This window comes from Cyanistes caeruleus, chromosome 10, assembly GCF_971803275.1.
Source record: "Cyanistes caeruleus chromosome 10, bCyaCae1.hap1.1, whole genome shotgun sequence".
NCBI lineage: Eukaryota > Metazoa > Chordata > Aves > Passeriformes > Paridae > Cyanistes > Cyanistes caeruleus.
Window position 1 is genome coordinate 6,626,527 of NC_141710.1, and position 22,732 is coordinate 6,649,258.

General features: G+C 41.2%; 1 protein-coding gene across 4 annotated transcripts in view; it reads right to left on the bottom strand.

Moving 5' to 3' along the window:
• Nucleotides 1-22,732, bottom strand: part of SPSB4 (splA/ryanodine receptor domain and SOCS box containing 4) — a 140,750-nt gene that overhangs the window by 42,577 nt on the left and 75,441 nt on the right. For all 4 annotated transcript variants that reach the window (XM_023933240.2, XM_086843867.1, XM_023933239.2 and 1 more), the window contains one exon: nucleotides 11,206-12,062. In XM_023933240.2, coding sequence (XP_023789008.1) covers nucleotides 11,206-11,899 — 694 coding nt within the window. In that variant the 5' untranslated portion in view covers nucleotides 11,900-12,062. The remainder of the gene's footprint in view (nucleotides 1-11,205; nucleotides 12,063-22,732) is intronic.

Genomic DNA, 22,732 nt, shown 5'->3' on the forward strand with positions numbered 1-22,732 from the left:
CACCACTGCAAAGGCAATTGTGCAATGAGAACAAAATGAGAAGATGCTAAAACTGATAGGGTTTTGGGTCTACAGCTTATCCTGCTTATAAGGGCAGCTAAACATAATACAACAGGGAAAAATAGCAAACAATGCCATTTGTTATTGCAAGGAATTGTCAGTGAAGGGAAAACAAGTAATTCTATTAAATGTTATTTTCTACCTAGAAAAGCAAACCTTTTTCATATTTAACTTAAGCAGCCTACTGCAACAATTAGTTAAAATGTCTTATAAAGCAAGTGAGTAACTTAGAGTGAATTTCTGTTAAACCAAAATTACAGTAATTCACAATAATGGGGAATAAGTGATTTAGTGTACCATGGTTATAAGTGACCCTTAGATTTTATGTTCACATTTCACACACAAAATGTTTCTCGGTATTGCCATTTTAAGGAAGTTTCTATCAGCAGAATAATCTGAGGAACAGAAAGCAGATGGTGATTCCAGCTGATGAGCTTGATGAGAAGTTCCTTGGAACTGTGGGATTTGTTGACCAGGACTTACCTGTGGGGTGCTGAGAAACCCATCCACCACAAGCGTGTAAGGGCTCCTCTTGGAGAACAGCATGGAAGGAGGGTCTGCTTCCCCCTCTAAGAGACAGCCTCTAATGACAGCAGCCAAGCACTGCCAGACACCCCTCCCCAAACTCCTTTTTCTGGAAGTAGTCAATTCCTGGCCATTTCCTCCTGCAGCTCATTCTCTGCAGAGCTCATGTGTGCAGCACCTCACATGCAGCCCAGCCAGGAGCTGAGACATCAAGAGCCACAGCAGCACGTGGGTAAGGGGAAGCAGAAGTACAGAACTGCTGCTCTGTGGCCAGGGAAACTGCTGAAAGCATCACCGCCTTTGGTACCAAGTCCAAATCATCCTGGCTTGTTCCTGCCCTGTCCTGCTTTAAAGGCAAACTTATTTTCATGAACATTTTAAGATTATAGACTATGTATGCATTATATATTAAAGGTGTTTGGAAAAAATGGGCCAGAGGAAGCCTGGAACTTCCTCTGCATAAGTGATTTAGGAAAAAAATGGTTCTCTCGGGAAGCTGCTGCTGCTGCCCATTTAACAGAGTTGCATTTGAGAAATGTTATCAAAGCATCATATCAGAAATGCTGCTGGGGATAATGCTAAAAGGCTGGAGCTCCAGTATTTCAAGTAGATCAAGTTACATGCAGGATTCTGAAAACATTTGCATCACAGATGATTTAGGTTCTCCTTTATTCTTGAAATGAAATTACAAAATACCTTGATCATCTTCTGATGATCAGCTGTACCTGGAAGTTTAGCAAATTATTTTAGAAGACACAAGATCTATTACACAGAAGTAACAGATTTAAATTTACAGTTCAGAAAACTGAGAAAAAAAAAACATTCAAAAACTTGTAGAAGTCCACCAGAAATTAGGAATAAGTCACTCAAAAATATGCAGGGTTAATTTAGCATCTCAGATCCAGAAATATTAACAATTCACTCATTTCTACTCAAATTGAAAACTCCAGTTGTGAAGTCATGAATGATAAAACATCCTGAGAGGTGCCAATAGCAGCACAGCGATTCCTACAAATTTCATACTAAAAACACAGGGAATGTCTGTCAGTTTATTTGACTTATACAGGCTCTTAGCCTGCTTTACAAAAACAAGCAGGCAAGCTCAGCATGGCTGTGCTTAACACCATACAGCTGGGGGTTGGAACCAGAACTCCTGCCAGAAAAACTGGTGATGAAAGTAAAGAAAGTACAGGAGGGGTGTCTGGCCATTCAGGAGCTTGGACAGCCCTGACCTTTATTTTCCATGTGCTACTTGGCTTACTACATCAAGGCTTATTTCCTGTCAAAATCTCAGCATCTTTTTTTTTAACCCTCTTTCCAGACTTGTGTGCCTTCTCTCTTCTTTTTAAGCTTCTTCACATTTGCTCCTTCAAGTACATAATTCTAGACCTTGCTGGCACTTCTCCTTTACTTCTTGCTTTCCCCCTCTTTTTGCCACACATTTCATTCTGTTGCCTGTGTGTCACAGGTCTCTCATATCATTCATTCTTTGCACACTAAGGCCCTTTGGCCAATGTCCCCACAACTTGAACTTTCAAATCTCAATCTAAATGAAAAGTGAAGCACCTGTGAGCATTCCCTTCCCAAGTCAAGAAAATACCACTGAAGCTGGTTTGTCAGTGTAAGCCCAAGCCCCAGGTGAAGCCATCCCTCCTTTCCCAAACATGCCATGAACAAATTACTCAAAAGTACAAAAGGATTGGCTGTAACCAAATACTAACGTACACTTAATGGACTGCAGATTTTGCAGGATGTTTAAAGTTTCCCCTCTGATCTCTCTGAACTTTGGCCTTCATTTGTTTATACAGGCAGAGGCCAGCAGGTCATACCACTAAAATCAGCAATTGTTTACACATATGGCAAGCATGCATGCAGCAGGGCTGGAGTCATGGCTACAACACAGCACATTAAAGCAACTGCTGTAGTTAAAACAACAAAGATAGAGTGAGTCCACACACGTGATGAGGAGGCCTTCCAGTGCAGTGAAACTCAGTATGAACCAAGAAATTAACTGGTATTTCTTCTGGAGCCAAGGCACACATTCCACACCAACCTAACCCAAGTCACTCACCCCAACATCACTTGTTTCATGAGAAGTGGGAGCCTTTGGCATCACCAGTGTCAAGATATTACAAAGTTTTAAGTGAATGAGCTAGTTCATCAGGGTGACAGTTAATACTGCACAGAATAGAAAAGCTCACTAAGCCAGGCTGGAAGAGAAGCACTTGCTGACAGTATGCAAACCCCAAACACGCTGCCTGGTTATGGCTGTTTGAGCACCAGGTTCTAAACAAATCAAATTCCTAAGCCTTTAAAAATTATTTCCCCTTTTCTGAAATACTTTTTTAAAGCCTCTTCAAAATATTTGATTTTACATAATACAAATCACTTGAAAATTAGGTGTTTTCAGAAGCATAAAGCATTTCAGTTTTGAAGATGTGAACAGGGCATTAGTATAACCCCACATTGTTTTGTTTTGATGGACAGAGTAATGCATTTTTGAGAGCAATTACAGGCTCTGTGCTTAAGAGAATGCCAAAATATGAAAGGTAAACACTATAAGAAATGAGGGAATGCACAAGAATCTAAAAGAAATGAATCACTTTGTCTTGCTCAGATAAACTGTAGCCGTCAAGCTTGCTGAAACCAGAGAGAGGAGGAAGCAGATTTTTTTTTAGCTTCAAGATGCTATTTCAAAGCTTTGTGGCCCATGCAGTTACACACTGAATAGACATACAGATATGTGGCACACACAAGAATATTATTAACTTTTCTAGTTACTTTTTATTGAAAAGCAGAAGCACCATGGCTTTAAATGTCATGTCTGAATCAACACATGAAAATTGGAATTCCCATTTCCAATGGAGGAACAGCATGCTGTAAAAATTAAAGTGCCTGTTGTGAGAAATATAACTCTCAAACAAAAGTTATCCTTTTTTAATGTTATCTACTTTGCTCATAATACCTTCTGGTTTCATGTAGATCACTTTTCTGGAATAAGGCAATTTTTCTGGCCAACCAGTGATAAGAAATTGGTAGAGACAGAGCTAATGTGAACCTTCTCTTTAAAAAAAAAAAAAAAAAAAAAAAAGGAAAAAATGGGAAATCAACCTAGCCCAAAGACATCCCACGTCTGGAAGTTCATTACTTTCAGAAAGAAATGACCACAGAAAGCAGGGATATATCTTATATTGCTGCTCATGATAGAAGTTTGATACCTGTATGAAGATGAAATTTGTGTTGTCTTAAGCATGGCCATGGAAAATACAGGTATAGGTTTGACTAACTGATCTGAGGTTACACTGGAAATTACCAACAGAAGTTTTCTTTGTATTGTCATCATTTTATCTTCTGTATTTCATCACCAACTGACATTTAATCAACTGAAAACATCCTCTCAGTACTTGTACATGAAGTCCAATTCTGCCAATAACTTCTAGCATCTCCTCTGCCTCAGCCCTGAGCGAGTTCCAGCACTGAAGACAAATGCCCCCATCTTACACTTGTAGTATTGGAGGGTTTTCAGCAAAAATCAGGTTTGATAACAGACTGGAAGACAGATTTGATCATCAGTCCCATTCCAAAACAGTTTAAAGTGAAAGACTGAAGGTATATTGCCAAATCAAAGCAGATGAGGGAGAGCTTTGATCCAGGGCTGTCCTGCTAGCAGGGCTTTTCTGCTGTTATCTTCAAAGGGCAACACAAACCTGAGCCTGAGAACACAGGGACTGTCATGCTCTGGGGGTTTCCACACTGGCTGTCAGGGGAAAACTACAGAATACACCAACTCATGGACATACAGGACTGGGGGAAAAGAGTCAAGGAAAAAGTGAGTACAAAAGGATGACTTGCAGCTGAACCTACCATCTTTGAGCAGAGTGAAAAACTACTTCAAGAAACCGGGATAAGGCTGCCCAGCTTGGAATTACAGCAGCAGAAAACCAAATCCCATTCTGCCATTTGCCAGCTTCCAAGTACTTGACTTTACAGCCTCAGCATTATTTTCACACAGTGTTACTGCTAGGGCAGCTTTATTCTCCTCTACACAGGAAGCACCAGCACTACTTTCAGCAGAACCACCTGCAGAACACAGCAGCATCTCTGGACATGCTCATTTTCAGGCCCATTGCCTGTCAATTTACCACATAAATATGAATTCTGCCATAATATGAAGACTGATATAAGAACCGTCACTCACCACAACACACTCTTTTTTAGAGTGCAATTTTCTCTGAGCTCAAACTAGAAGTCAGGTTGTTTAACTGCTTCTCTAGTAGAGAAGCACTTAGGAGAAAAAGAGTATCTGCAAAAAGAGCTTGTATTTACAGAAGGGTAGAAACTTCCATGGCTAGAGAGACAAAGGAGTACCTTAAGGAGAAATATAACTTATGAGGAAACATGTATGAAAACAGTCAAAAAAGCACATGCGTTTTTGGCAATAATAGAAATATTTCACTCAATGACAGAAGCATCCCTGTTTGCCCTGAAACTTGGATTTACAGTCTACAATTCCCAAAAACAATACAGATAGAGCAAATAAAAAATAACAGTCCTTTACAAATTTCCACTTCTAATACAAACCTGTGAGAATTCACATTGCTGAGCAATTCCATCATCTTAGCTTGAGCAAATTCATAAAAGAATTAAGCAAGGCTATCAAATTGCTATTTTAGTGTAATAAGTACAATATTCACAGTGTAACTTGCTCACTTCAATCTTGAGAATAGAGCTGTAGTCACTGCTCTTCAAGGTTCTTATTTCTTAAAAACAGGATACATGGGAGATCAGTGGAAACATGATCAGAACACATTATCAAGCATTTTTTCCTTAAAACTGTACATTTGGAAGTTGCCATGGCACCTTTATGAACCAGAGAGGGAAATAAAAAAACACTTGGTATGTCAGGATGCAAAGAATCCACAACCCAGCTGTGGACTATTGATGCACATTCTTAGCCTTGAGAACTACTGAGCTTGACAGAAAGTATCTCAGCACCTTCTTATGTGCTAGGCCAAGGATAACTGGATTCCTTGCTAATAGACAAGTTAGACAAGACTGTAAGGAAGAAAAGAAACCAAACCCACAAAAAAACCTCCCAAAAAACAAAACCAAAGGAACTTGCTCTCTGTAACACTGATCTGTGCCTTAGATTGTCAGAGAAGGCTCTGTCACTGGAGGTCTTAACAGGAAAAAGTTCTGTGAAACAAACCCCATTCATCATTACAGCTAAAGTCACACATTTAAATGTGAAATGTCCTTCTCTGGAAGAGTGACACTGCATCTGATCTTCTGCAGTTATCAGTAACAAAAATGCACTGCCTGAAGTTGGGGACAAGAAAAAAGAAAAAAACAGGGTAGGTAAGAACTTATTATTGCTTAGTGTGGGGTAACAGAAAAGAGGAGAAACTCAGCTGGGGAAGGGAAGGAAAGAAAGACATGGGGACTGAATAAATGAAGAGAGAGATGTAATGCAGAGACCACCAAGAAGGGGCAGGGGGTGGCTGGAGTGAAAAGCCACTTAGCAGAGTGGCCTATTCTAGTGACAATACAGTGGTTTCAACCTGCTGGGAAAAGGCTGAGAATTAGAAACTGTCAATAAATTAGGATTAAAGGACAAAAAAAATACACTTATTCCTGGGAAGGGGAGTACATTTAGAAGACAAAAACCCCCTAACAATAGCTATCTGACTTCTGAAGCAGGCACTGAAAATGCTGTTTCCTGTTAAATTATCTCAAAAGTAGAAGACTGCTTCTTCACAGCATTGCCTGCTTAATTGCTGCTGCTTCATCCTCTGACTGCATATCTGTAGGGAAAATCCTTTCTAAGGTTTAGCAATACTAGATTTTCAGAGTGCATTATTTCCACTGCAGCCTCCAGAGTCATGTTTTATATAAATAGCATAAAACAAGTTTAGATAAACAAAAAACCAAATCCATTAAAAAATTTAAATTGAAACCCATTAGGGAGGGAAACCCAGAGTCTGATGAGAGATTATGGATTTCTCCTGGCAGTGAATAATGTCACAATTTTGACTTAGATTTTTTTATGGCAAAAAGCCTCCAAGGGGAAGAGTGTATGTTTATAACTAGCAATTGTGTTATGTTAGACACAGACCAATGTGAATTAAAATAAACTGAGAATAGCAGCAAAGAGGAAATAAGCTATGCATAGCTCCAAAATTTGTATTTTAGCTTAGAAGAATCACCCTTAATTCAAAATACTAAACACACCGAGCCTCAGGTCTGAAAGAGTTTCAGAGGTTACACTGTGATCTTAGCACAGCTGAGAGTAAAAGGTTTGAACAGACCCCACATGCCCGAACTTCTGCAGCTGTAGCAGCAAGCAGAGAGCGTGTGCACTGAACCCCCTCCTCCCTCGATACAGAACAACTCCCAGCTCCTCCCTGCTGGGCTACCAGCAGCCAAGAGAGGCAGGAGCCAAAGGGACCAGCACCCCTTTCCCAGGGTGATGCAAGCCAGGAAGATGATCTACTGTTCCTGGGCCTCCACACAGGAGCGTGTACTGGCTCAGAACTCCCTGAACTGAGCCAGCTTGCAGGCAGAGCAAGCAGGCTACTGGCACACACAAAAACAGCAGCCAGAATTTCTCTTTGGATGATCTTTAGTCCACCCATTCCTTCATGGTAGGTAAATTCGAAGTATAGACTTTGCATAAGACTTCTGTTTCCTTTGGGGATGTAAAGAGAGACATTAAAGGCAGGGGATCTGTTGCATGGCAGTGCTCAGTAACTGCTGACAGAGCCCAGGGAGCCTCGCTGGTGAGGGCCAGATCCTGCAAGAACGATAAAATACAAATGGGTACAAACAAATGTTTTCCATAAATTATAGTCGTAAGTAAGGTCTTCTCTTCTGAGACAAATGCTTCCAGCTTTCTGAACTCAACTATTATTTTCAGAATTGAGTAAGGACTATGGGAGGTTTAGTGCAAGAAATGCAGTGAGTTCAGTTTACCTATTCAGTGACCAAGTTTTCCATCACAGCATTGTTATATTGATTGTCCTCCCAATGCTTTGTTTAAACACTAATGGATCAGTCATGATCTGCAATGTACATTTACACAGAAGTGTTTTGCTATTTCTCCGTTCCAGTCTATAAATAGTCTCCAGGACTCTTCATCAGACACCAGATATAAATAGACCAGTTTTTTGTAAACAAGCACATACCCTGATCTGAAAAGTAACATTTACTGCTTTTATGTTATTTGAAGTTTCTAATTATTGCAATAGGCAGTAAGTCAGAAGGCTGATGTAAAATTCTGTCTTCTGTCCAGCTTAGGAACTGGGCAAACATCAATGTGGTAAATACTGATAGTACTTGATCAAAGGAGTTTGTGCCGGGGAGAACTCAGTGTACTTCTTATGAGCACTCTCCTTCCTGCCCTTCCCAAATCCTGAAAACATTTGCAGCTCCAATTCTCTCTCAAAAAAAGGGGAAAAAAGGTCTTGTGAAAAGTCACAGATCATCATCACGTGATGTTCAAAGTAGTTTCTGAAGCAGAATACTGTGGATATCAGATGCAGCTGGAAGAAATACAACCGATTTTAATTACAGCATTATTCTAGGAGCAAAATCTAGAGTCCAGAGGGCACACAGGTCCTTGATCTTTGACCTGCAGCCTTATCCTCCTGTGAATCTGCCATCTCTGCAGTAATTAACACACTTGGAAGTCTGCATCATCTGTGACGTATGTTTAAGTTCATTGCAGCTGCATGAGGCCCATCATCTGAGCCTTTCACTCTTCCATTCCTGCAAGCCTTTCACTCTTTGCCAAGCAACTGAAATACACAGGCCTTTAAAGTATTCAGAGGTCTTCAATTTAAGCAGCAAGTATTGAAAACACTAGAAATCCCTGCCGTGGAGGTCTCCATTTGCTCTGTAGGACACCACACAAACAACCATCACAAGCTGTGGTTTGCATTCTGAGCAGCAACAATCAATCACTGAATAGCAAGTTACGAGGCACTGTTTGACAGCAGCTTCAAAACCAGCTAAATTACTATAGCCAGAGCTACTAAAAGCTGCACTCAGCAGTAGGAGATACTTCCAGGGAATAGGGGGGAAAAATATATTAGGGGAAAAAAGAGCTAACTGGTAAGATTAGAGAGGAATCACACAGTAACAACACCTCATATACATATAAGTTCAAATGTATTTAAATTTGTGAATGCAACTGTTCTACAATATCTGCTCTGATTTTCACAAGAACAAGCAACTATAAAAACCTGCAATCAAAAGTGCAATAAGAGCAAACATGAAGAGTGCCACAGGCAAACTTGCACTGTTGCACAAGGGCTGGCTGGATAGAAACACCTTTAGTACATTGTTTGCCTTGGGGCACCAGCTAAATAAGCTCATTTGGTTTCTTGAATGCTGTTTTTGTTGCAGGACAGTAATGGATCAGTGAATAAGTGATAACAAATGATGTGACTCCAGGATGTCAAACTGCCCCACGGCAAAGTGGCTTTAAACTTCCTCTTCATGTGACTGGATTAACACTCAGGCCCACATGAAAGTTTAGCTCACAAGTTTACTTTTATCCACGGGTTCAAATGTTTTTAAAAAAAGAGACTTTGACTTTCTCAGGGAGAGTTTAGGAAGCTAACCTGCCTCTTCCAGCAAAATCATCCTATGAGAACCAGAGGGGAATTTTTCTCTCTTCCATCTCAGAGACCACAGCTATCCTTCTCCACTTAGTCCCCTTTATTTTCTAATTTCTACCAAACTCATTCACATCCTCCTGCATTTTCATCTTTCTTGAGGTCCCTTGAGCAGCCCTGTGAAAGCTACAAAAGGAATGCAGAACAATTCCACGTGTGGATGTGATAGACCAAGCTGAGCTGTACTTTGCTTAGTTTGGCAGATATTCACAGCATTATAAAAACTGTTTTCGCAAACAAATATTCAGTTTGCAAAAGTCTCTCTCCCCCACAAGCCAAGAAAAAGACTGTCAGCACATCATTCTGCAGTGACTGAGTAACTGAAAAATACTTAAGATCCTTGGATATTCCCCTGTATGAAAGCACTTGAGAAGTTGCTGCTTAGCATTTAGCTGCAAAACCTGCAGGGCTTCTGTGGATAAAAAGTCTTTCCCGCGCAGCTTATTACAGATGTTTTGTAACGGTAATATTAAGTAGGGTCAAACTACTTAATTTTTTTTCTACTTGGTATGTCAGATATAGGGTTAATGAGCAGAGAATTTTTGACAGAAAAAAATTTAGACCACTCTGTCCTCATGGAAAATAACAGTAAATTCTTGTAGAAATTACCAGCTGAAAGGCAGGTGTTGAACACTTGCTCTTATTGCCTTCTTAAAAGACCAAGTTCCATTCAAAGAGCCCAAAATAACATGAAGATGTTGGCCAGTCATCTATTTCTTTTTCATATATTTATATTTGTAGCTCCTAATACACCTCAGATAATAAAGTTTTGAACAAGAACCAAGTTCCACTTGCTACCTTATCCATCCTTTTATTCCCCAGCTTCCAGCAGCTGAGAAGCTGACAGCCAGTAGCTCCCCTTCCTGCAGGATCTGGCCCTCTCCAGCGAGGCTCCCTGGGCTCTGTCAGCAGTTACTGAGCACTGCCATGCAACAGATCCCCTGCCTTTAATGTCTCTCTTTACATCCCCAAAGGAAACAGAAGTCTTATGCAAAGTCTATACTTCGAATTTACCTACCATGAAGGAATGGGTGGACTAAAGATCATCCAAAGAGAAATTCTGGCTGCTGTTTTTGTGTGTGCCAGTAGCCTGCTTGCTCTGCCTGCAAGCTGGCTCAGTTCGGGAGTTCAGGGAGTTCTGAGCCAGTACACGCTCCTGTGTGTGAATCAGGCACAGACCTGTCAGAGCCCACACCTTCCTGTGCATAGAGAACTGGACAGGACCCACTTCTGCAACTCACCTTCCGCTGGGCCACTGCTTGGAGGTCACAGCAGCAACATGCTGCTTCTTGTTACGTAACAATTTCATTAGGTAATACCCTGCTAGATCAAAAACAGTTCATGCTTATCCAAAAACCTGGATTTCTGGACAGCACCCTGAGAGAGTACCTCCTGAAAGAACTAAAGAACAGAGCTCTCTTTCAGGAAAATTGAAAGCAGTATTTGACCTGAGTTTCCAGATTCTTGGGGATCCACAGCTGCTTCTGAGGGTCCTGAGAAGGCAACTATAGAAAGAAAGTTGTCTGGCCAGTGTTCAAGAATGTTTATGCACACCATGCAAGAGTTTCCACTACTACAGGAAATTTTTACTGGATCCGCAAATCCTATTTGGAAACCACAGATTTAAAACATATCCTCCAGTAAACAAGAGTTTTACTGTTAAATATACCCAGGAAGTTTCTCAATATCTTTTTCTCAGCCTGCTCGGTTTCTTTGGAGGTAGAATTCTTGTCACTCTTCCTATCAGGGAAAGGTATTTTGATACAATCCACACCATCATTACAACACACAACAGAGGCATATTCATTGTGGGCAGTAAATATGGGGGGGGCAGTTTCCTCACAGTTGAACTGCCACCAGCATACTGTCCATAGCAAAAGGAGAAAGAAAAAGCCCTACATGAGAAAAATTGAGGGCAATAAAGAAATGCGGTAACACTTACGGTCAAGTCCGTTGATGTATCTCATTGTAATTTCACAGTGCCCCCAAACTGCACTGACTATGGGGTAAAGTTTTTTCCCTTTTAGTCCCCTGAAGGCCACTCCAAGATACTGTCCATCGACCATGAAGCTAAGCGTCCCTTCATCCATATCCAAAACCACCAGCAAGGAGTCTGGGAGTACAAAAGACTCATCTGGTTCCAAAAAGACAGGGTACGTGAGCCCAGGCTGGTTTTTACAGTTGTGGTAGAGTTTGTTGCGCCCCAGATCCCAGCCCCAGGATTCACTATTGCTACCAACCAAGGACGTGTATCCCACCGAGTGCAGCGGCGCGTCGGCCGTGGAGACGCCCACCACGGCGTGAGTCCCCCGCTGCCTCGTGGGCCAGTGGATCTGCCACACGTGCAGGCCCCGCGTGTAGCCCACCTTGCCCCGGATGCAATCTGTGCTTTGGGCCACCGGGTGTCTGTGAAAAGTCAGTTTATCGTCCTCCTTTACAAATATATTTAACGAGCGATCTTCGTTATTCCAAGCGTGTTTGTACTGGACCTCCAGCTTGGCAGGGGGCATATCCAACAGCATGTCCAGGCGCGCGGGCTTGCAGAAATCCGGGCCTCTCAGCTCTCGTTTCACGGGTCTATAAGGGGGCTCCCTCACATCCACAGACTTTATGCTCCCTGAGATTTTCTGGCCCATTGCTTGGCTGCAGGTTTACAAAGGAGAAAGAGAAGTTGACTTTGGCCCAACGTCACCTCATGAAAGCACCGTTACACTGAGCCAGTGACCTGACAAGCTGACTGGATTTACTTCTCCGGTTTGGAGTTTTTTAGCAGCAATGTTTTCAGAGTAAAAAATGCTCCTGAAAGAAAGCAGAAAGTTTCCAGTTAGTTTAAGAAAGCCAACAGAAAACCCACAGCATATTTTTGAAGCGCTTCTTCTCATCCCTGGGAGCTATTTTAAACACCAGAGCTAAATTCACTCCTCCTTGTGCAGTGTCCTGCAGTGCTAACCGGGCTGCCAGCAGGATGTGGAGCCCACCAGTGCACGGAGCACAGACAGTCATTTCCTCCAATTCATGATAGGATGCAGACATTCCCCACCTTCTGCCCTTCCACCTATTTTGTCTGGCCAAGTCCACAGCAGGCGTGAAGCAGGCAGATGCTGTTCCCCAACAACAGTGATAAACTTTATGTCCAGTGGCAGCTGCACTTTCACTTGTGCTTTTGGTTCAGTCTCAGACACAGACTCAGCCAGAATCTTTTATTTCCAGACATGCTCTGTCCTGGGCCCTGGTGACAGACTTCAGCTTCTTTGCCCTCATTAGAACAATTGCAGCCAACGGCAGCAAAATTGAAGTGTTTCTTTTTAACTTACCCTGGCATTAAATAAAAGGACAAAAATTCATCAATATTTTGTTTGTTTTCTTTTATAAAGGAGCTAAAAAAAAAAAAAAAAAAGAGGGAATCGGGAAAAGGAGCCATGCATGGAAGGACAAATGAAGGAATGCAGGTTTTAGTTCTTTGGCAGACATTTCTAATGGGCAGCTACTGCAACTGAGGATGTTCCCGATGTTAATGGACAGCAGGTTAATCCACAGTTCCTATATTTCACTATTCAGCTGACCTGGAACACAGTAAGACACATTATGGGGAATACATGATTTTGAAATGTATTATTTCTCTGCTTCCACAGACAAACAGGGCAAAAAGAGCACCAAGAAAAGCTTCCCTGCAGCCTGGATAAGTTAGATTTGTTCACATTTTAGAGCTCAGGTAGAATGCAGAGATAAATCAAGAATCTCTAAAAGTACTAAAGGAATAAAAATGAAGACAAAGTCCTATAAACTCAAATAGGTGATGGACATGGGATCTAACAGAGTATCTGCAGCAGCAGACACACTTCTGTCCTCCTGCAGAATCAGTGCCAAGTCCAGGAATGCTCCAATATAGCAGAGTAGACCCACTCTGTTTATTTATTGACAGAGTGATGATGTGCTTCAAGAAGCAAAAAATCTCCACACTTTCAAAAGAGCCCAGGTGACAGTTGGTTGTCATAAAATACAGAAAAAACAGCAGATGGGCAGAAATGTTCTTGCAAAAAAACATCCTGCAAGATTTCACTTGCTAAGTCAAGCCAATGTTCTTCCTTCTAAAGAACTTCTACTCCAAACACACGGTCCCATTCCAAAGATAATTTCTGAAAGAAGATAAGAAACATGTATGCACAATAAAAGGAAACAAAAAGAAGTTTAGGGAAAAAAACCCTGTAAAATTTACCATCCAACCAAGTTTGAGAAGTGAATGAAGTCCTCTTAATATTTCCAATGGCAAATAACACGTATTTTTTGCATGTATTAAATACAGAAATTAAACCACATCTATGTTATATGAAATTCTTCTTAAAAATGAAAAAAAAAAAAAAAAAAAAAGAAGTACAAAGGTGATTTTTCAAAACCACGTGAGAGTTAAGTTACTACAGGAGAATATTTTCTAGTGGTTGATTCCCACAAGGGCATATGCACGCATGTCAGTGTAAAAGAACCAACTCATAGCAACTACTTTCAATGTTTGAAAATAAAACAATATACATAAGTATCCAACCCCCTCATATCACATTTGCAGGAAGACTCACAATCCACCAGAGTTCTCCATTTGAGGTCAACTTGAATGATCCCCCTTATTCCTTTCCAAACCATGTAAGAGGAATCTAAAACTTTAAACAGCAATTACATTTAGGTTGATGCTTCCCATTTCCAGTAGTACAGAAGCACTCATGGGTTGTTTCAAAGCTTGGTTTGATTGGTTGATGCCAATTTGGCCCAGCAAAGCAAGTTCAGTACTTTATTCCACACCTATAATCCCAGGAGAAATTAAATAGTGACACTAATACACACACACAGGGAGGCAACGGGAGTAAATGTTGTAAGCAGGAGAATACATGCTCAGGGATTGGGTAGTTCCTTTTAAACAGTGATTATTTGAGCTTGAAAGGAAATGAAAAGGGAGAATGTCAGACTTTCAAAGGGAACTTCAGTGATTTAGATTTGAGATTTAGCTCTGCATGCCTTTGAAAATTTCTACTTTAAAGCACAAGGCAATTGCCACATTCCTGTCAGGGTGCCGAAGGGAGACAGCCAGGGAAGTCCTCAGTGCATCCTGCTGTATCACTTCCTGATCACATGAGAAACTAAACTTGGCACAGATGTTTGCCTGGCAAATAACCAAGAAATTATAAACACTGAATTGACTTGCTTGGCAAGCCACAGACATTCTTCCTCGTGTGCCCCAAACTGTAGCATAAATAGGCTGCTAATAGATCAGTAATTCAGAGGAGTAAAATGCATCATTATGAGTACCTTGATATACACACAACCATTCCTGCACTCTGGGATGCCCTCAGTAAGTACTTTGATTTGAAACTGTATCTTACAATAGTAGGTCTTTCATCACACATTAACATTACCACATTATTTAAATTAATTTTATAATGGAATATTTTGCCAAATAGCTTTGTATGGACACAGTATGGAACAGTGGAAAAATCTTTCATTTAGGCAGCTCTGGTTGCTGGAGCTGAGAAGCAGCTGACTGAAGACTTTGTGAGGAGCAGCCTTGCCCCAGGCAGCAGCAATGTGAGCTCCACAGGAGACAACTCATCCACAAAGCCCTCGTGGGGCTCACAGCAGTCCCCTCGGGTGCTTGCAGGAACAATGTGTTCCAAAGGCCAGATCATCTATTGCCTTGCCTGTGTCCTGTCCTTTTACACCAAGCAGATGGCAGAGACCCAGCTGAGGCACAGAAGAGCAGGGAAGGACCACTTTGCCCTCCACCCTTTCAGGAGTTGCTGTTGGAGGGACACAGCTGATAGGGCCCAGCCTGTCTCCACCAACAAAATCCTTCCTACTCCCACAGGTCACACACTTGCAGCACAGAAACCCTAGGAAACTCATATGCTTTCCCCACTACTGCTATGGGGATCTGCAGGCAGCTTCTCCTCCCAGCAGCAGCTGTGGGAAAGTCATGCACATTCCCACAGAGGGAAGGGGAGTGACAAACAATTCATCTGGCAAAGGTACCCCAGACCGGCTTCCTGCCTGCAGCACTGGATGAATACACAGCATTACCAAAAAGCTGTGGGTTAGGGACAAAAGATTATTCCTGTCAGACTCATTAGTGTTCAACCCATTTACAGAAATATTTGGTTATAAAACCTTCTTACCGTCTCCTGATTTAATAAAAACTTGTCAAAACCAGTGTCATTTGACTGCTCTTTTTGCAGTCTTTCACCTGGTAGAGAAACTTAGATTTCCTTGCCTAAATCTTCTCACCAGATACATAAATATTCAGAAATAGAAAGAACATTAACTTCCACTGTATAGCTTTGCTTTGATGGTTTTCCCAAATCTTTGCTCTTCCAGTAATTTCAAACCACTACAGGAGTTAAAAAACAATAAAATATTTCAAACTGGCTTAATATATGACCTCTCCATTACACTGGTTAGTAACTAAGACTAAATTTCACCACTTACCCCTGTGTGAGAGGAGTGTTAGACTTTGCAGTCTAAGTAATTTCTGTGTCACAGTTTCCAATTCATGCCAAGCTTTGTCAGGCTACAATGATTAGAGTAAATGTACTGTACAGGAACAATACAACTCCAAACCGGAAAAGTGTGTCAGTGTCACTTAGCAGCGTCTTCATTCAGACTGCTAAAATATTTTGGGAAATTATTCACAATAAAACCACCAATTACTACAGAAAGGCTTGCTGGGACATCACTTTGCTGTAATTAAATAGGGTGCATTTCTTAAGTTTGGTATGCTGGCATCAGTAGAACACAACTGATAAAAGAAACACGCTTTCAGCAAAGACAGCTTTCAGCATTCATAGCTGTATTTCCCACTGGATCACAAGCTAGACATGCAGGGAGCTTGGCAAACATGCATAAGAAATAACACAAACTCAATTCAAAACTACATTAGGAACACACTAAGCCTCAGGTTAATCCCCCTAAAATAACACTTACCCAAAGAGTGAGAAGCAGAAGGTGAGGCCCTGCTAATGGCACTGACCAGTGAAAGAGGCCATCAGAAAAAGCAGGGAAGGAGATGCCTCTACCCAACAGCATTGCCAATGTCTACAGAGCAGTTCTCACTCTTTCCGCTATTGGCCCTCATTCCTTTTTTTTCTTCCTGTAGCCAGACCCCAGTGCCACCTCCCCTGCCAACGTGGGCTTTGTCACCAGCCAGCAAGGACTCCTGAGTGCCAAGAGAGGCAGCAGGAGGCTCTGAACCAAGGCCACTCCTTTGTGGGCACCAAAACTGCTCCTTCCCCAGATGCCTGAACAGAACAGACACAGTGTCTGAACACTCTGTATGTAACTCCAGTCCCAAAGTCCCTACAGAAGGAATAGGAAGAAGGAAAACACATGATAGATGTCGTGCTGGGCAAATCGATGAAAAGGGTTTTTATATGTTCAAGGACAAGGACTTTTACCCCCACCCAGACAATGCAAAGGCACAAGGCCCAGCGTCTATCAACTTTGTTCCCAGTGTGCAAACAGCTACATAACCATGACAACACTGTTTTGAGGGTGATAATGAATTAAGCACATTTTTGGCACTTAAAAAGACTGGGTAGCTTGGATTCAACTATAGATCCTGGTATCCAACATTGTTCAAAATGGGCAGTAAATCAACAATGCTGGCCTCCTTTGTCAAACTGGGAATATGCAATAACAACGCAACCAGACAAAAATGCTTGGCTATTCTAAGCCATCCTGCGCTACAGACAAAATCTGATGCTGCATGCACACTTAGCAAGTGACATTTAATATGTGGGATGAACACAGCAGTAAGTCATGACTTCTTCGATTCCTGAAAGGAATGCAAATCCTGAAAATCCCAACTACATTCCTCTGTAAAGAGTAACTTGTTTTGTAATGTTACAAAAAGGTAATTGTTTCAAAATTCAGGAAAAGCTTGTTATTAAAAAAAAGACTGTGCATTTAGCTGCTTGGAATTAGAATAATCTGAAATACCATACCATCTGTACCATCTGACTTAAAAGCAGTTTAGTCATATGATGAAGAATGCAGAAAGAATCCTGAGCAGTAATGAATACAGTGGAATGTATATTTTTAAATACTTCCATCTACTGTATTTTGGAATGGAGCTGACTTGAGGTTTTAGCATGGTTTTATGCCTTCCTCTCTCTGCATATGTTTCTGTAATTCTCCCCTTTCATGCTGAAAGTTGGTTTTAGATGAAGACATTTCTATTCTGAAGAAACATGAACTGAAAATACTTCAAGTCCGTAAACAGTTTTTCTGTGTAATCACTTCTCAGAATACAGCAATGCAATTTGAAAAACAAATATAGTAACACAATACAACAAAAATTTTTTTACTATTCAAGTACTTTTAAAACTAACAATATTTCAGTTCTAAAGTTCCTGAAAAGAAACAGCACTTTTCTTTCCAGGGTATATAACAGGAATACCCATATGATCCCGCAATTAATAAGGGTACAGGTGTTCAAGCTGCTGCAGCCTTTCTACCACCCCTTCCTAGTCATTCTCCCCTTTTGTCTTCAGCCACCTGCATTCAAATGGCCTCGAAATTGGTCTGCCTCAGAAAACTAAAGTGAGTAAAATTTAGTGTTTTATTTTTCCAGGTTATTTTCAGATGAATAAGCCCTGTGATCTAGAATATCAGACAGTTATGCTAATACTTGCTCTGGCAAAAGGAAAGAGAGAGAGAAAAAAAATAAAATCTCAAAGGCAGAACCATTTATTTAGGCAGCAGTCCAAACCATGGAGCAAATTTCCACAGTCACTTCAGGCTGCCCTAAGGGGCACAGCTGAACTTCATGTCCGAATTCAGCAGGCATGAGCTTCTGCTTACATCTTCCTCTCTCTTCAAAATCATTCATCTTTCACTCTTCAGCCACCCTTCTGTCACAGTGAATATCTTCCTGTTTTTCCCAAACAGTGGGTGTGACCATTTTTAATATTCAAGTGTCAGGGTTATATTAAAAGAGCAAATTAACACATGAAAAAGGCTTAATACTAAATTGAAAATTATGTTTTCACCTCTACTTTGCATTTTACAGGATAATTTGCCATTTAATATTTCTATTCACCATGCTTCACCAAGTAAGTAACACCAATAGGTGTCACACACGTGAGATTTAAAGCCAAAGGAATAATTAAATTTTGATTTTGCAGCTTTTCACCAGTCATTATTACTTTTCACCAGCCTAACCCTTTTCTTTTTAGACAATTCATTTTACATTTTACCTCTGCAGCTTTGTAGAGGATCAATAGCCCTACAGCTTCAGTTTCAAAATCAGAACATCCATTAAGTGATGGCCTCAAAGTGTTGCTGAATACATTCCCATTGCCTTTCTTTTACTGCATCTCCTTTTGCTGTAATGTGTAGTGGAGCCAGTTGGCCTTTAAAATGAAACGAGTTAAAAAACCATAAATGAGAGAAATACTTCTTGAAAGCATCATTCCTCAGTCTAGCCAGTTGCAAATCCCAGGGAATGTGCCAGAGATGATCCCTGAGCAGACTGAGGGAAGGCCTGCAGTTGGTAGAAAGTGACAATCAGACAGATGAGAGCTCCTCTGGCTTGGCAGAATTGTTCACCAGAACTTTACTGCAACTGCACAAACTGTAATATCACATGGGAGTGAAAATTTGGCCCCTCAGCTCAAGCTTCAGTCTTTGATCGTCCAAGCTTGGTGAGTCTTCATAAATCCTAAAAGAGCCTTGGTCTGCAACTGGTTTTCTAGGGGTAGTACCATGGTGAGGATGGGGATAAGGAAGAACACTCACTTGTAGCAGCTCTGTGGACCTCTACAACATCACAAGGCTACTGTAGATTTGCCAGACTCCTCAAGAGATGGCTCCACTCTCACAGCGCCTGTCTATACATTTGGCCTTGCCTCAGTACCATTTATAAAAAGACATTCACTAACAGCTTAAAATCTGCAATGCTTCTGGAATGACCAGGATACTTTTGTAATCATCTTTTGTATCCAAGTCTTACTTTGTTTAGTTCCCATTTGGATTGAAGCAGCAGTGTACAGACAGTACCTGTGAGATGTGCTCAGCTGAAGCAGCCCATCAGAGGCAGTTCCTGATGTGACCTGATGACCTTAATACTTCCAGCAGTGCTGCAGAAGTCCAGTGACACAAAAATACCGTGCTTCTGGCCAAACATAGCAGACAAGAGCTGAAGATATTCTTCCCCCTGTGAACTGAACAGACTGACACAGAAGAGATGCCCCAAAAGGCTGTCTTGGGCAAACCACGGGTGGACACAAATGCCCACAGGGGTCAGGCCCATTCTCCCTGCTCAGAGCTGCACAGTGAGAGGGGGAGGGCAAGGCTGGAGGGAACCCAGCCATTGTTCTTGCACAAACATGCAGGAGATGAATGCATGAGAGCAAAGTTTGATGCTGAACAAAAGCGTATTTTGTTTAATAGGAAAATAGACTTACACAATCACACCATCTGCATCCCTCCTAATCCTTCCCCCTCAGCTACTTCAGTCAATAGCCACCCTCAGCCAAATCTGACAGAGCAGCAGCAGGCTCAAGAATAGGTTCCTACAGGACAGACATCCCGGAAGTGAGCACATGGAACACCAGCCTGGGCTGCCAGGCCACATCTTGCCAAGAAACCCTGATGAGAACGAGCTCACATCAAAGCTGTAACTGCAGGCAAAGTGTCCTGAAGATTTCATGTCAAGTCAGCCACGAGACACAAAACCAGGAAGCAATGCTTCATCAGTCCCACAGTTCCTTCTTTTAAACAACAGAAATTAAGTAAACACACTTCACATATGTTAAGGAAACATCATGACAAAATCAGCTTGCACAGATGATTCTGTGTTTCCCAGGTGAGGCAATGAACCAAGTTTCTTTGGAGTGCTGGCAAAAATACAAAACAACTTCCTGTTAAACAAATAAAGGTTTTGCAAAACCCCACATTTTTTAAGCAACAGCAATGAATTTCATCTGTTTCAAACACCAGCCACTGCTAAAGCCCATCTGTCACTAGAGAACAATTGCACAGACAAGTGGAGATGATGGAGAAAGTAATATCGTAGAAATAAATTGCCTAAGCTCTAAGCAACAAAATTGATTTTTCTCATGCTTATAAAAGCTTCCCCATTTTAGCAAAGTAGTATTTTTGTGTCTGTTTTTTATTAATTTAGAAGATTAAGGAAATAGGGCACTTGGTAATGCAGGAGAGGCTGGGAAAAGGCACAGGGCTTTAAGGAGTTAAAGATTCATAGACAGTTATGTCCCCATATCAAAAATCTGACTGCTGAAGACACCTTGGTGAGAGCCCAGAGCGGGTCTCACAGTGGTGAATCATAGAATGGTTTTGGTTTGGAAGGGACATCAGGACTTGGGTTACAGCATAAAGCTGAGTAATGGGAGGTTTAGGTTTGATATCAGGAAAATATTTTCCACCCAGAGGGTGGTTGGGCACTAGAACAGGCTCTCCAGGGAAGGCCACAAGCACCAAGCCTGTAGAAAAAGCATTCGGTCAATGCTCTCAGACACATGCTGTAACTCTTTGGAGTGTCCTGCGCAAGGCCAAGAGCTGGGCTTCATGTTCCTGCTGGGTCTCCTTCCAACTGAGGATATTCTGTGATTTTAAGATTTAGTTCCAATCTCCCTGCCATGGTCAGGGACACCTGTCCTCAGACCAGGTTGTTCAAAGCCCCATCCAACCTGGCCTTGAACACTTCCAGGGATGGGGCATCCACAAAATCTCTGGGCATCCTGTTCTAGCCAGCTCCTTATGCACTGAGTGATTATTTCATCAAATCCATGTCTCTCCAGTTTGAAAACAAAGATGTCCTGTGGGACAGTGTTAGATGCTTTGCATAAATCCAGGTAGATTATATCAGTTGCTTTTCCCTGATTCACCAATGCCATAATCTCACCAAATTTGCCAAGTACAGTTTGCCCTCAGTGAAGTCCTGCCGGCTGTGTGGAATGCAATTTTTGTTCTGGCTCTTTCATTGTCCTAGAGCCAGATTAAGCAGAAAGGCTGCTTTTTCAAATCAATACTGCTCTGTGGAGAAGAACTGTACCAGACTTGGCAGTGTTAAAATCAGAGAGGGCCTCCAGCTAGGAAAAGCCATGGTGAAAGAAGTTGCTACTTGGAGTAGCATTTATGTCTCTCTACTACTGACCTAACAATGTACATCCTCAGAGAAATTCATGCTGCAAGTGCCAACAATTCCTGGTATTTTTGACCACAGGAAAGTACTTTAAAAAGCCCTCACTAGACTTCCTAATAGAGGTATGGATAAAAATAAATCAGCTTTGTGCCTGCCTACAGGACAACTCAACACAAAATGTGATCTATAAGCTTAAACACAAGACCTGTATTTCTCAAAATAACTTTACACTCTAGTTCCCCCTACTAAGCAGTCTTCTGCATGGAATTTTCTTTTAAGCAGCATTTTATTTGTAGCAATTAATTACTAACTGTATTTCCTTCTTTATTGCATTGGATGAAAGGGGAGAAAAAAAAGATTAACAGTTATTTGGAAGAAATCTACCAGCATTGCAAGTTTTATTTGCAAAAATACACTAGCACTTAATCTTTAGGTGTACTGCTGCTGAAATAAAACAAGTAACGTTGTGTTCTGGAAGCCTTGCAGAAATGATATTAAAATTAAAAAAATAGCATATTCCAATTAAACTTTGCACATACATACCGCCCCCCATACTTGATATGATTGCAGACAATCTTCCAGACGTGATCTAAATCTGCTAGACTCTGATTCTCCAATAACTCAGGCAGGGACCTGCTCTACCCTGGAGAAAAAAGTGTTCAGTCTAAATTTGGATCGGCAGTACTTTAGACAAAGAGAAAGCACATCAGTAATTACAAGTTGAGCTTCAGCAACAGGTGGAAAATATTGAAAACAAACTGCGTGGAGTTTTTAATTCTGGAAAAACAAAACTCTAGATTGTATTGGGATATACAGATCATCTTGATTTCCAGCATAATAAAGAATAAAAGTAACATTTAGAAATACCTTTAAAAGTAAAGGACTACATCCAGGAAAATCTTCCCACTGAGTTATAAAAACTATCACTCACTCAGTATGACCTGCATTCTTGAATGAATACTGGGAAAATTATTCTTTTTTCAACGTCATCGGAACTAAACTTGTTTTTGTTTACTACATCCTCAAGAGCAACACCAGTAGCATAAAAATGAAGTAGATTTATACAAAGATCCTTCCAGAACCATTTGAACTAACCGAGATGTTCACTTGAGCCTAAATGCAAGCCTGCATTCATCAAACAAACTATCATTTACTGCTGCAAAAGACTCGTAAGACATACAAACCACACCACTTTGAATATAAAACCATGTGGGATACTGCAAAACACTACAAATAGTTTCAGAGGAGGAAAGCAAGCCTTTTGGCCAACAGGTTAAGGAAAAAAAAAATAAAAAATCTAAGGATACTGGAAATCTGAGGGGGG